The 14,193-nt window shown below is 36.6% G+C and overlaps 1 protein-coding gene across 1 annotated transcript in view; it reads right to left on the bottom strand.

Moving 5' to 3' along the window:
* Window positions 1-14,193, bottom strand: part of Alms1 (ALMS1 centrosome and basal body associated protein) — a 125,618-nt gene that overhangs the window by 28,250 nt on the left and 83,175 nt on the right. Inside the window, exons 16-18 of the mRNA XM_042699701.1 lie at window positions 13,551-13,673; window positions 11,756-11,926; window positions 8,695-9,860 (exon numbers count right to left, since the gene is read on the bottom strand). Coding sequence (XP_042555635.1) covers window positions 8,695-9,860; window positions 11,756-11,926; window positions 13,551-13,673 — 1,460 coding nt within the window. The remainder of the gene's footprint in view (window positions 1-8,694; window positions 9,861-11,755; window positions 11,927-13,550; window positions 13,674-14,193) is intronic.

Below are 14,193 nucleotides of genomic sequence, written 5' to 3'. Positions count from 1 at the left end.
TGAGTATGTATGAGATCCTGAATTCAAGCCCCAGGACTAGCACATGTACACATATATACACACACACAATTGCACACATCATATATGTGTGTGTGTGTGTGTTTATATATATATTTATCTATGATGTGTGCATCATACTAACATGATGTATACATCACACGTACATACATTCCACAAGGGCAAAGGATTTGGGATAACTTTACTGAAGGTAATACACAAACTGCCAACACACATGAAAAAATAAGGGAATCATTAGAGAAATACAAAATTCAAATCAAAATCCTAACCTGCTATCACCTCACATGTAAGGTTATTATGAAAAGTCAAAACAAGTATTGGTGGCATTGTAAATGGGAAAACCTCTATGGAAAACAATACTGAGGTTCTTCAAAATGTTAAAAAAAAAAAAAAAAAAACTAGCATACAATACAGCAACTTCATCCTTGGTATAAATCCAAAAGTACTATCTCAATGTATTTACACACTTATGTTCACAGCAGCACTACTGATGAAAGCAAAGAGATGGAGAAATACCAAATGCACCAAAGGGTAAATGGAGATATATGGTAGATGCAACCAATAGAATACTATCCAAACTTCAAAGAGAAGAAAATTGTTGCAAGCTTATAAAATGTGAGGATGTTATGTTATTGAAATAGAGTAATTCACAAAAAGACAAATAGTGTGTGATTCCACTCAGATGAAGTATCAGAAGTAGTTAAATTCATATAAACAAAAAGCAGATTAGTGGTTAGCAGAGGCTGACATGAGAAGAAAAAGTTAAGGGTACAGATTTCTAAGACAAAAATGTTTTAGAGACCTATTTCACAACAATGTAAATATACTTAATATTGCTGACTCAAGAATGATTAAGATGCTGAGTGCTGGTGGCTCACACCTATAATCCTAGCTACTCAAGAGGCTGAGATCTGAGGATCCCAGTTCAAAGCCAGCCCGGGCAGAAAAGGCTGTGAGACTCACTCAGAAAACTGGAAGCGGCCTTGTGGCTCAAGTGGTAGAGCACTAGCCTTGAGTTGAAAAGCTGAGGGACAGTGTCCAGGCCCAGAGTTCAAGCCCCATGACCAACCCCCATCCCCCCTCTCCCAAAAAAAGGATTAGGATGAAAAGTTTTATGTTTTGTAGGGTTTTTTTTCACTGTAATAAATGTCTTCATAAACAGAAGGCTGAGGCAGGAGGATCATTTGAGCTCAGGATTGGAGGTCAGCTTGGCAAACAGTAAAATTGTATTAGAAAAAGTTATTTTAACCCACCCTACTCTTCCAATGTGAAATATTTACTTAATAGAAACACCAAAATGGGGGGGGGGGATTAGGAAAATTATATTTAACCCAAACATATTGTGATTTCACATGAAGCAAATCTACTTAAAAAGATTCTCACACTAGCAGAGAGGAGGGAGACAAATTTACTTAGATGCTACTTACACTGAACAAAGTGACTCACAAAAGCCAGAAACAAAAGGACCAGCCAAGTGCATTTTGCAGATGCCAATTTAAAATGCACTAGGTAAAAGACGATTACAGGCAAAATAAATTTAACGGTAAATGTTACTTTACACCATTTATGGTAAAAGCTACAGTGAATAAAGAAGTCATATATATATATATATATATATATATATATATATATATATATATATATATATTTCCCATTTGAGTAGTTTCCATGTTGAGTACTAGTGGCTCATGCCTGTAATCGTAGCTACTTAAGAGGGTAAGATCTGAGGATCATGGTTCCAAGCCAGCCCAGGCAGGAAAATCTGTGAGACTCATCTCTAATTAATCACCAAAAAGCTGAAAGTGGAGCTGTAGCTCAAGTGGTAGAGAGCTGGCCTTGAATAAATATACATACAAAAAAGCTCAGGGACAGCACCCAGGCTCTGAGTTTAAGCCTCCAGGACTAGCACACACACAGAGTATAAATATTTCCTATTACCAAAAGATGAACTAACTTTAAAATATACTTTTTTCATATATGCTTAACAGATCTTTTTCCAGATCTGAAAAAAATATTTAGAAAAAATTCAATCAACAAAGATAACAGGTGCAATTGTAATGCCATACTTTATATAGAAATTCTATCTTGTGTATAAAACAGACATAGAATACTTTTTCATAGTAAGCAGGAAAGAAAGCCTCTATTCTTAAGACAGAAACACAGTGGATATAGGCCCATTTTCCACTCGGTCATGTAAAGAACTAGATCAAACATTGTTTCTACCCTTATAGTAATTACATTGTACAAATTGCAAACTCATGGCTTTTCCTGAAGGTGGAGTACAGGTTGATACCTATAGCAACATAAGAGACAAGAGTTACTAAATCACCTAAATACACAATTAGACACCAGGAAAAAGGCCGGACACCATATTAAGTGGTTGAAGTGAAGTGTGTACATGTTGTGAATATGATGCCCTTAGAGGCTATAGAAATTAATGTCTATGTTCTCTTACAGGCTAACTCTCCAGAACATCAAACAAGGGAAAGAGAGAAGACTTTAAAAAAAGACATGTTCTCATGTCATGCAGACATGAGAAAGAAATGCAAAGTTGTGAGAGGCACATAAAACTTAACTTTGACTTCAACAAAAATGGTGGAGTACAGACTTAAAGGATATGGGGATGGGGGGACATGCTTTCCCTAGAACCTCCAAAACAACCAGGCAAAAGGCCATCAAAATCAACCTTATCAAGACTATGAAAGATAGTCAAAGCTTTATAGGAACCAAGACAAAGGCTACCTAGAGAAGGTAGGAGAATTTCATAGCATTTTAACTTATCCTTGTGCCATACACAGCACAGAACATCTTAAATATGGTAGCCTGAATTTCTAATGTAGGTAAGCACCCGCCCCAAAGAGCAGAGTATCTTATTCCCATGGAGGTTTGAATTTTCTCTGAAGACTGATAGAATGGCTTGTCTGTGCTTCACCTAACTTGGAATTCTCTCAGGGTAAAATTGCTCTACAAAGAATGAGTGTTCCTTGAAAACAATGAAAACCAAATGAACAAGAAACTGCTGCCTGAGGGGAAAAATAATAGTTGACAAGTACAGCTGAAATCTTAGAGGTATAAGGATTTGAACAATTACACAGGGAAAAAGAAAGTATGCAAAGAATAAGATCCATGTCAGAAAGACCTAGACCATAAACTTTCAACCACAGGCTGAATTTAGGCGCAGTAAGAAACAGGATGTGAGGCTAAGGCAGAGCTGAAAATTCTCCAACAAAGACTAACCGCTGCGAGGGAAAGAGACAGAGACAGAGAGACAGACACACAATATGTCTACCCTAGGTCCTGTTCCAAAGCTTTATGCTCAAGATTAGTGCTCTCCTATTTGAGCCACAGCTCTGATTCCACTTTTTTAATACTGACTAGTTGGAGATAAGAGTCTCTTGCCTAGGCTAGCTTCAAACAGTCTCAGCCCAGAATAATTAGGATTATAGAACTGAGCCACAGAAAACCAGCCTAACTGTCAATTTTTTTCAAGATTATGAGAGAGATAAAGGCTGTTTCCAGCCTGGCAGCCCCAAAGTTCCCAAGCCATTGACCTCTCTACTGACGATGGAACTGAGATGGCAAGACTTAATATGTTCAAACTAAGCTTGGCCCAGTAGCTCCAGGCTGGCCCAGGCTAAGGTGAGAGGACTATATGCTAAGAAGCTTAACATAATCTGACCAGAAAATACCAAGTGGTAAAAAGCTGCTCACCATCATTTGTCAATACAAATACAGTGAGGCACAATCACAACCCTATCAAATCCAGGGCAACACAACGCCATATTCAGTCCAGTATATGGACAGACAGCACTGTCCTCCCTGCTGGTGGTTAGGAAAGAATAGCAGCTACCTTGCAGAACACCTGGTGGTTCTCTGTTAAAGTACCCTAGAGTCAGTCTCTCTCTTTTACTCAGAGGAGCTGAAAACTGAGTTCTACCAAAAGCCTGCACACAGATGTATATAGCAGCTTTATTCATAGGTGCCAGAGCTTGAGTAAAACCAAGATGCTATTTCAACAGGTAACGAGTGAGGGCTTAGGCACATCTACACTGAGTGATGCCACCAGGACTCCATTCATGACACACTGGAAGAGATCTTAATGTTATTTTACCATGTGAAGGAAGCCAGACCCTTCAGGCGGCGGCCTACTACATGATGCCACTTAAAAGATTTTTCTGGAGAAGACTTTAAAACTATAAAGGGTGAACCAGGCACCAGTGGATCACACCTGTAATCCTAGTGACTCAGGATGCTGAAATCTGGAGGGTCACAGTTTGAAGCGAACCTAGGCAGGAGAGTCCTTGAGACACTTGTTTCCAACTATCCAGCAAAAAGCCAGAAATGGTGCCGTGGCTTAGGTGGTAGAGTGCTAGCCTTGAGCAAAATCAAAATCTCAGGAACAGTACCTAGGCACATATGTGTACACACACACACACACACACACATACACACACCACCCCCACCACCACCCAAAAAAAAAAAAAAAAAACTACACAGGTGGAGAGATGGGCCACATTTGTGCTGATGAAGCTGCTGTGATTTTATTTTCTAATTATTAAATTACTTTAGTGTTAAAAAATATTATGAGGCATATGAAGAAACACCCCATTCATTGAGCTGAGGAGGGAATGAAGGGATGAAGAAACTGTACCTGAGGAAGCACAGATGGTGAGCTTATTACACAAAGTTTTTACTTTAATAGATTTATAGATTTGAGAGGTATGGTCTTACTAAATAGCTCAAGTTGCAACTACGTATCCAGGCTGGCCTCCAACTCATGTTTGGAAAATAAGCATGAGCTACCATTAGCCTTAGACAGAGACCTTAAATCAGTTGCTTTACATATGCTCAAAGAGCTAAAGGAAATCACAGATGATGAACTAAATATGTGAAAAACTTACCACCAAATAGAAAATAACAATAAATATAAGTAAAAGTTATGAACCTAAAAAGTGAAAAATTCACTCGAACATTTCAACAGCAAATTTTATCACACATGTGAATTCTATCAGTAAATTTTAGCATAGGTGAAATGAAATTATCTAGTCTAAGGAAACAAAGTGAGCAAAATGAAGACATCATCCAGTTTATCTAATAGTATATATTTTGGGAGTCCTAGAAAAAAAGAATAATATGCATTTCTATACTCCCCAAATTTCATAGAAGACATGAACCTAAATAGTCTAAGATATTCAATGATGTCTTAATAGGAGATATTATCATCAAAGCATCAAGAGCTGAAGATAGAGACTCTTGAAAGTAGTAAGAGCAAAAGTACTAAGATTTATAACATACAAGGAGGGATCATCAGTCATCTTAACTTCCATTTCTCATTAGAAATCATGGTGAATAAAAATAACTTATCTCCATGAGCCAGGTATGGTGGCTCAGGAGGCTGAAGTGGGGCAATCATGTAAGCCTAGATGTTCGAGACAAACTTTGATAACATAGTGAGACTTCATTTAACAACAAAAAATAAATTAAAAAAATAAAAGAAACCTGTTTTCAACAAAACATTCCACTAAGAAAAAAAAGAACAGGGGATGAGGGTAAAAACAGTACATAAAAGCATCTACCATTTTGACTCCATAAAGGGAACAGTCAAATTTGACAGGAGAGACTATATTATATTCTGAAGAGAAAAAGAGAAAAAAAACTATCAGGAATCACAAAGAGGTAGCAAAGTAATAGAAAAGCACAGAAGAACAGACAACAGAGAAAAGTAGCAGCTACTTCCAAGCTCTGTCCCAAGGGGAAGGAGAATCGAAACATGCATTCACAGGTAAACCAAATGGCACTAGTAACAGACTAGAAATTCTAGTTCCGAGACAAACCGACACTTCCTAAAAGCTTTATACCCAGAAGATTTGGAAAGCCAGTGACTACTCTGGTAAGGAAAACTGTTCTCTGGTAGATAGAGACTGTCTCTCCCTTAACCATACCATTTTGAGGGTCTATTATTTGAGATTAAGACACTCTGTGGGCTTGAAAACAAGGAACAGTCACAGTTCAAGGAGTTTTGGGAATAAGAGTCTTCGATATTTGTCTAGATAAGAGGCAGTCACAAGAAGTGATTGTGGAGACAGAGGAAGTCTAATGTGGTGCCACATAAATATTCAGGCAATGGGAAATATCCAACAGCAAAACGGTGCAGTGGATTGGAGACCCTTCTCAGCAAGGTATGAGTCCTATCTTGAGGCTTGTAGTAGAAACAAATACTATAGTTGCATACAGAATTTGGCCTCTGGAACCTGTGTCCTAGGCTTCATGTGTTGACAACTCAAGTCAGTTCCCTCTGAATTATGTGAAAGCCACAGCTTTCCCCTCTCCCACCAGGAAAGTAAACTGTTTGACAGGGTCTGAACATACTAAGGCATGCTTTCCTGAATATAATGAAACATGCTCCTGTGAACTACATCCCATCATGTACTTGCATCTAGGTGAATGGGGGGAAAGTATGCAAAACATAAAGAAAACATCACGACTGGAAAAGGAAGTCCTTTTCTATGTGCATTACTTTAAAAAATAAATTGGTTATGTTCTCTAATGAAAAGACAGAGATAACAGAATGAATCCCAAAACACAGCCACTCGTAAGTGTCACTTTAGACTTAAAGACATGGAATTTCAAAGTAAAACCATAGAAAAGTAGTACCAGACAAACAGTACCCTATCCTAAAGACAAAACAATTTCAATTTAAACATGGTTATAAGAGTCAACGGAGGAAATTTTACTAAAAAGCCAATCCAAGAAGACAAAACACTTATGAACATATATGCACCTGACTATAGAGCCTTACAAATGACAGAACTGAATGGAGACAGACAGTTCCACAGTAACAGCTGGAAATTTCAATACTTCCCCCTTTCTGACAGGATGTTATTATGTAACCTGTCCTCAAAGTAGGTAACCAAAGCTAATCCTGAACTCAATAACCTCCTGCCTCTGCTCCTGATTGCTCGGATTGCAAGCATGTACCATCACACTTAGCAAATATTACACTTTCAATATGGATTTAAAAAAAAACTAGAAAGACCAATAAGAGCAGTAAGAACATAGAAAGCTTGTCCAACTCTGATCAACTAGTCCTAAAACATATTCAGAACATATCACAAGTTACCAACCAATTTCTTTTATGAATATAGATGTAAAAGCCCTCTTCAAAATTCAAACAAACCAAATGTAGCAGCTTATGGCATGACCAATTGGGAATTTTCCCAAGAATGCAAGCATTCAACATGGTTCAACATATGCTTATCAATAAAGATATACTAAAATAATAGAAAAGGGGAGGGGAGAACCCAGCTGATCATCTCAATAGAAGCTAAAGCATTTGGCAAAACCCAAAATTCTTTCATAATAAAAATCATCAAAACAGAAAAAAAGGAATATTCTCAGCATGACACACTTCATATGAAAAATTCAGTTAACATCTATCTTGCCCACCCTTCTCTCTTGTCTCTTTCATAACGTTTTTCTCGATGGTGAAAGTTAGGTAATGTTCCTCCTGAAATCATGAAAAAAAAGATACCTGTTTTTGCCACTGTTATCATTAGATTTAACAACGATTTTGTGTGTGTGTGTGTGTTGTTACTAGAACTTAAATTCAGTGCCTGAGCACTATCCTGAGCTTTTTTGTTTAGGCTAAAGCTCTGTCACTTGAGCCACAGCTCTACTTCCACCTTTTTTTTGGTAGTTAATTGGAAACAAGAGTCTCATTTTCTTGAGGCTGTGAACCTCAATCCTCAGACCTCAACCTTTTGAGTAGCTAGGATTTACAGGCATAAGCCACCAGTGCCCAGCATGAATGAATTTTTTAAGTAGCATAGGAAACAAACAAACAAAAAAACGGTATGTTAAACTACATCAAAATTTAAAATTGCTGGGTGCCAGTGGCTCATGCCTGCAATCCTAACTACTCAGGAGGCTAAGATCTGAGAATCACTGGCAGCAAAGTCCATGAGACTCTTATCTCCAATTAACTACCAAAACCCAAGCTGTGGCTCAACTGGTAGAGCCACCAACCTTAAAGAAAAAAAACTCAGGGACAGCAATCAGGCTCTGAGTTCTAGCCCCAATATTAGTAAACACATACGTACACGTACACATACATACATACATACACACACACACACATACACACACACAGCAAAGTTATCTCCCTCCCGGCTTCAACTCATCTTTTCATCCCTCAATAAGTTTATTTTTAATAAACCATGATGTAGCTTACCCTAGCTTCAATTTTTCTATCATCCCAAATTTTGATTTACTTTTAGAACTTCATATTGTATTACTTATGTTGTGTTTTTGTGTGATTATAGGCACTTCAAATATTTCTTCAAAGACAGGAAGAGTAGAAAAATAAACAAAAACCAGGTAATGCTGTTCAGAATAGATGTTATTCTGAACTTGAACCTCCCACGTCAAGAGTGTACTCTGTAGATAATGAAAGTCCCCTCTCATCCAGAGGGAAATTGGTAAATGAGTGTTGATGAAAAGAATGACAACTCACTGTACTACACTTTCTCACTCTTTTCCATTTAGTAAGAAATGTTATAGCGCGGAAAAGGGCAAATGGCTTTTTTTTCACCTGTGTGCAGAGATTAACTATTTAGAAGTCCATGAACAAGGCAGTCAGATGCAATTTGCAGCCAGATGCAATTTGTAGCCATGTACCTGGATGTGCTTCCTTCTGGTGTGCTCAGAAGTCATTTGGGGATGACTTATGTTCAATGCTTTCTTGGTATGCTTGCAACGCTTCTCAAGGTATCTCCTCTGTTGGTTGGTGATGCTGCTATATAACTTAATTTGCCTGGGTGACAAACATACTCTTTCATGGCCAAAAGCTTGAATCAGTCTTGCAGTGTCAATGGTGGAAATGGAGCTACTCCTTTCATGCAAAGTAACCTCTCTGTCTGTTTGGGTTAATATATCTGAGTCACGAGGAGAAGTGGTGGTAGAAAGAATGTTGGTGGTAGTATCTGTGAGTAGCTCACTTTCCTCTGAAGGCCTAGAATCTGAAGAAGTGTTGCTAATATAATTTAAATAGGGTTGTTTTTTCAGAATATATTTATCAAATTTAATCTGTTCGATCTTAATCTGACTAGACTTTCCAGTCTGATGAGAAGCTACCTTGCTTTTTCTAAGATCACCTATGTTTTTATGGCCTTTTTCTAGACTTCTATAGCGCTTCTGCTTCTGAAGTTTTTTTTTCTGCTGTTTATTATTCCATTCCTTAAAGTCTCGTTCCCCTCTGCTATCATCTAGTGTACTTTCTGAGACCTGAAGAGAATGTGTGATGGGATTCTGAAGAAGTTTAGCCAGGCGATCAAGACGCTCTATCAAAGACAGTTCTTTCTTGTCACTGACATCAAGTGGCTTCTGTGGTTTCTGTTGCTTCTGTCGCTCCTGGTACTTGTTCCAAAGTTCATTCAAACTTGTAGTGGGCTGTGTTGTTAGTTCTTTGGTAACTTTATGGTCCTTTTTTGGATCATTTATTTGTCTTTTATTTTTTAGATTATCTCTGGCCTGACTTTTAGAAGCATGTGCCTCTTCATTGTCTCCCAGATTCATATTGATGCTGAGGCTCTTTCCTCTGGAGTAATCCATCTTAGTCTTGTCCACACTTTGATAAGAAAGAGGAAGACAAGTAGGTTCTCTAAGTTTATTTGAATGATGCTGAAAGAAATCTTTCCAAGACTGCCTCATAAGAGTACTCTTTCCCAAAGACTCATGACAAAAGTCTTGATCGTTTGGTAGATGCACTGGATGATGAAAGTAAAATTTGGCTGATCTGAAGACAGAATGAGTAGTATTTTCAAATTCTGAGTGACACTTGGATTCTGTAAGAAAAAAAGATTGAATAAACTTAGGACTATTTTCATTCCCTTCAGAGAACTGTTTGTTTAATTCCTTAGGTATAAGACAAAAACTGAAAAACTTACATAAAGTTTCAGAAAATTCATTCTTATCAGATACTTACTGTACTTAGCTATCAGACTGGGAAGGATCAAAATATCTCGATTCTGAGTTGAACTATGCTATTATATGACAGAGCTATGAGACTTAAAGTCACATAAAGAAACTTTAGTCTACAGATAAGCTTAGCTGCTGATTTACTCACTACTCACTATTATACACAGTGTTATTACATGTATTCTATTTGTTTTTTAAAAAATTCACCCTATTAATAAAACTGAAATGGTTATGGGTAGCCCAATTTTCAGCTGAAAAACTAAAGACTTTATTTTCATCAGTCATTAAATGGATGAAATAAAAAATATTTTTATAAATTTTTAAAGCCTTCTAATAGTTCTTTACTATGAACTACCTCCATTTATTTTCTCAAGACTTTGTTATGGTCAAATATGCATGGCATAAAAAAGTTAAAATCTTCCAGCCTCATTATCATCATCAACTCCTCCTCCTCCCCCCCCCTCCCCCTCCCCCTCCTCCTCCTCCTTCTTTTTATTATTATTATTCTACAATAAATAGTCATTTGGAAATGCAATAGTATTTTACAACCCGTTATAGTTTCAATACTTGTGCTCTCTGAAATTCATATTACAATTTAATCCCCTAGGCTATCGTAGTAAGAGATCTTGCCTTAAGTAGGTGATTAGGTTAAGATGGCTCCACCTTCTTGAGTGGGATCAATACCCTTTAAAAAGGACTTAAAGAAGCCATCTACTATGTGAGGGCATAACCTTTTTTCTTGAGACAACAAAGCACTGAGGTGTCATCTTAGAAATAGACTAGGCTCATATTAGACATCAGATCTGCCAACACCTTGAACCTGGACTCCTCAATCTCCAGAACTGTGAGAAATAATTTTTTATAATAATTTTATGACAGCAGGATTGGATGGATTAATACTAAATTAAATACACTAGAGCCTACTTCATCTCCTTTGGTTCTTTGATCTATTATACTTCTCATATATTTAGGTCATCCCTCTTTATTGGACCTTTTCCAATTACAACTTTTAGTACATAATAATCTCAGAAAATCTTCATATCCTTTCAAGTATTAGCCCACTACTCTGCTTCTTTTCACAGTCAAGCTGCTAAGTATAATACAGATATTTTTTTAAAATTCTCTTTATCCCAATTTTCTCTTCAAATTACTCTCCTAAAAGGAGCTATACCACTAGACTAAAACTGCTCTACTAAGATCAATGAACCTCCATATGCAACTAACATTAGATTATTTTTACAGATCTCAAGACTTCTAGAATCAAAATATAAAACATAGAAAAATTTTTCCTCTTCTTGAATATGATTTTTCAGGCTATATTGTTCATTTTTCTTTTCTTTATTGTTTTGGTCCAAGACCAGGACTCAAACTCAGCACCTGACACTTTCATTCACTAGCTGGCACTCTATCAACTGAGTCACATCTCCAACTCTTCTTTTTCTTTTACAAGCTGTGTCACACTATCCCCTACAGAGCTGCAATATTTTGATTCTCCATTTCATTTTTTGTGTATGATTAAAAAAAAGTCTTTACAGAAGTAGCAATTATTTTACAAACTAATATATATGTCCACATAGATAACACAGCATTAAAATGCTGTTTTTAAAAAAAGGAAAAAAAATCAAAAAACCAAAAACGAACAAAAAGCCTTTGTTTAAAGCATGAAGCTATAGCCTCATCAGAAGAAAGAAAAAAGAAAGAAAGAAAGAAAGAAAGAAACCAGTCCTCACACATACTGGCACACACATCCCAATCCCATTACCTGAAATATCTATTTGTAAGGATTCTTTCTCTTTCGGCCTGGCTTCCTTACAAACAGTCCTTTTAATATGGATTTCCTCTTTCTGTTTAAAGGCTTTAGTTTCTGGTAGGTTCTCAATCTTCTTGTCTTGTATTTGAGCTGAGTCCTCAGCAGTGATTGTCTCACTAGAATCTAAAAGAGGAAATAACACATTAATAAAGACTGGATGGTAACAAAAATAGTAAAATGCTTCTACTATGTCAAAAGTATTGTTACTGGTATGGAAAAATAAATAATGTGTTCAATCAAAATGTGTTTAAAAAACAATCTAAACTGGAGAACAAGTAAATCAATAAATCAATTATATGAATGGATCAGACAATTCCCATAAGAAACAAGAAAGACCAATAAATACATTTTAAAAATTCAACATTGCTAGTCACCAGGAAAAAGCAAATCAAAATAGTACTGAGATTCCATAAAATAGCAATAAAATGTTGATAAGGATATGGATCAGAGGGGGAGGAATCCTTCCTTATATACTCTTGGTGGGAATGGATAATGAATGCAAATAAATAAGGGATGCAAATCAATTTTTTGGAGTTGCCTTAAAAAAAAAAGCAACAGGCCGGGCGCTGGTGGCTCACTCCTGTAATCCTAGCTACTCAGGAGGCTGAGATCTGAGGATCGTGGTTCAAAGCCAGCTCGGGCAGGAGAGACTGTGAGACTCCTATCTCCAATAAACCACCAGAAAAAACCGGAAGTGGCGCTGTAGCTCAAGTGGTAGAGCGCTCACCTTGAGCTGAAGAGCTGAGGGACAGCACCCAGGCCCAGAGTTCAAGCCCCACAACCGCCAAAAAAAAAAAAAAAAAAGCAACAGAGAACTCCATGATCCTATTCCTAGGTATTCACCAAAAGGAATATAAATCATACTCCAGGAACAACTCTAGTCTCAACAGGCAAACTATGGAATCAACTAGGGAGCCCATCAACACATGAACAAATAATCAAAATATGGTATATATACACAAAGGAGTTTTATTCAGCCATAAAAAAAATATGTAGCTTCGTGTGATCTCACTCTGTGACCAAGTCTAGCCAGTAGGATGTAAGTGGAATGATATATGCAAATTCTGAAAAAATCCTTATAAATAAATATGCTTTTGTAATACTGTAGCTAATAACTACCATTTGATAATGAAAGCCAAAAATGTTTAGGCAACAGAAGAAAAAGACTATTGTTCCCTGCTACACTGCCAACCTTGAAGAATGTCTGTCTGAGTTTTTATAAGAAAGATATGTTCCTGTTTCTTTCCTTCCTTCGTTCCCTCCTTCCCTCCTTGCTTCCAGCCAGATCTGGAAGCAGTCTCTGAACTCTACCACTTTGAGCCACAGTTCCACTTCTAGTTTTCTAGTGGTTAATTGGACATAAGAGTCCCATGGACTTTCCTGACCAGGTTGGCAGGATCCTCAGATCTAGCCTCCTAAATAGCCAGGATTACTGGCTCCTGGCATGCTTCTGTTTCTTCAAGCTCATGTTTTATTTTTGTTTTCATCTCAAAGTAATTCTAATTTAAATATACTATCATGGGAATTTTTAATCAATATAATCCTGCTAAAGTAAAATAAAGAGCTAGTTAATAGTAAATAAATTAAATTCCTATAGCTGAGGTATAAAAGTTATTAGAGTATCCATATCTTGTAGTATCAAATTTATTTTATCATTAAAGAGAAAAAGTTCACTAAGCACATTTCTGACAGTAAGATTAACATGTTTCATATTCAAAAGTTCTCCAGGAATATCCTGTTCAGTTACCTTCAGTGTCTTTCTGCAAACATTCATTTCCTTCAGGCCAGGCAATCTTAGTCACAACTCTTTGACTAAATATCTCTTCTTTATGTTTACCTGAGAGAATCTCTGGCACTTGAATTGGAGCCTCTGGAATAATGACATATTAGATCCCATAGAGAAGGAAAATATAATAGATACAATATGCAATATGTCTTCACCCTCATAAAATCCCAAGCCCTTTCTAAGTTAGGAAAAAATCGCTTCAGCAGGCTTCATTATATAAAACCATGACATGAATTGGTTAGTTTTCCATATTTTTCTAGGTATAACAAGTTATATAAAAATTTTTCTCATAGTTTGATGCAAAAGTAAAAACAAATAAAAGATCAGGTTGTTTTTCTCAAAGAGAAAAGTAGACAAACACTTTCCGGCCTTACAAAAACAATCTGTTGTCATTTATGGAGCCAATTTTGGTATTTCACTTAATCGAAGAAAACACCTCATCTAGATTTCATTTATAGAATTTTCATATAATTTTTTAAAATTTCATGTAGTTATGTTATTTTGAATTTGTCTAAAATTTTGTTTCTTATATCTTTCTATTTCTTCTTGGTCACACTTCATTTTTTTATCTCTATGCTTATTTCTCAACAAAGAAATAAAAAAG

This window comes from Dipodomys spectabilis, unplaced genomic scaffold, assembly GCF_019054845.1.
Source record: "Dipodomys spectabilis isolate Male_0828 unplaced genomic scaffold, ASM1905484v1 ptg000262l, whole genome shotgun sequence".
Classification (NCBI taxonomy): Eukaryota; Metazoa; Chordata; class Mammalia; order Rodentia; family Heteromyidae; genus Dipodomys; species Dipodomys spectabilis.
This window is presented reverse-complemented; position numbering and strand designations above follow the sequence as displayed.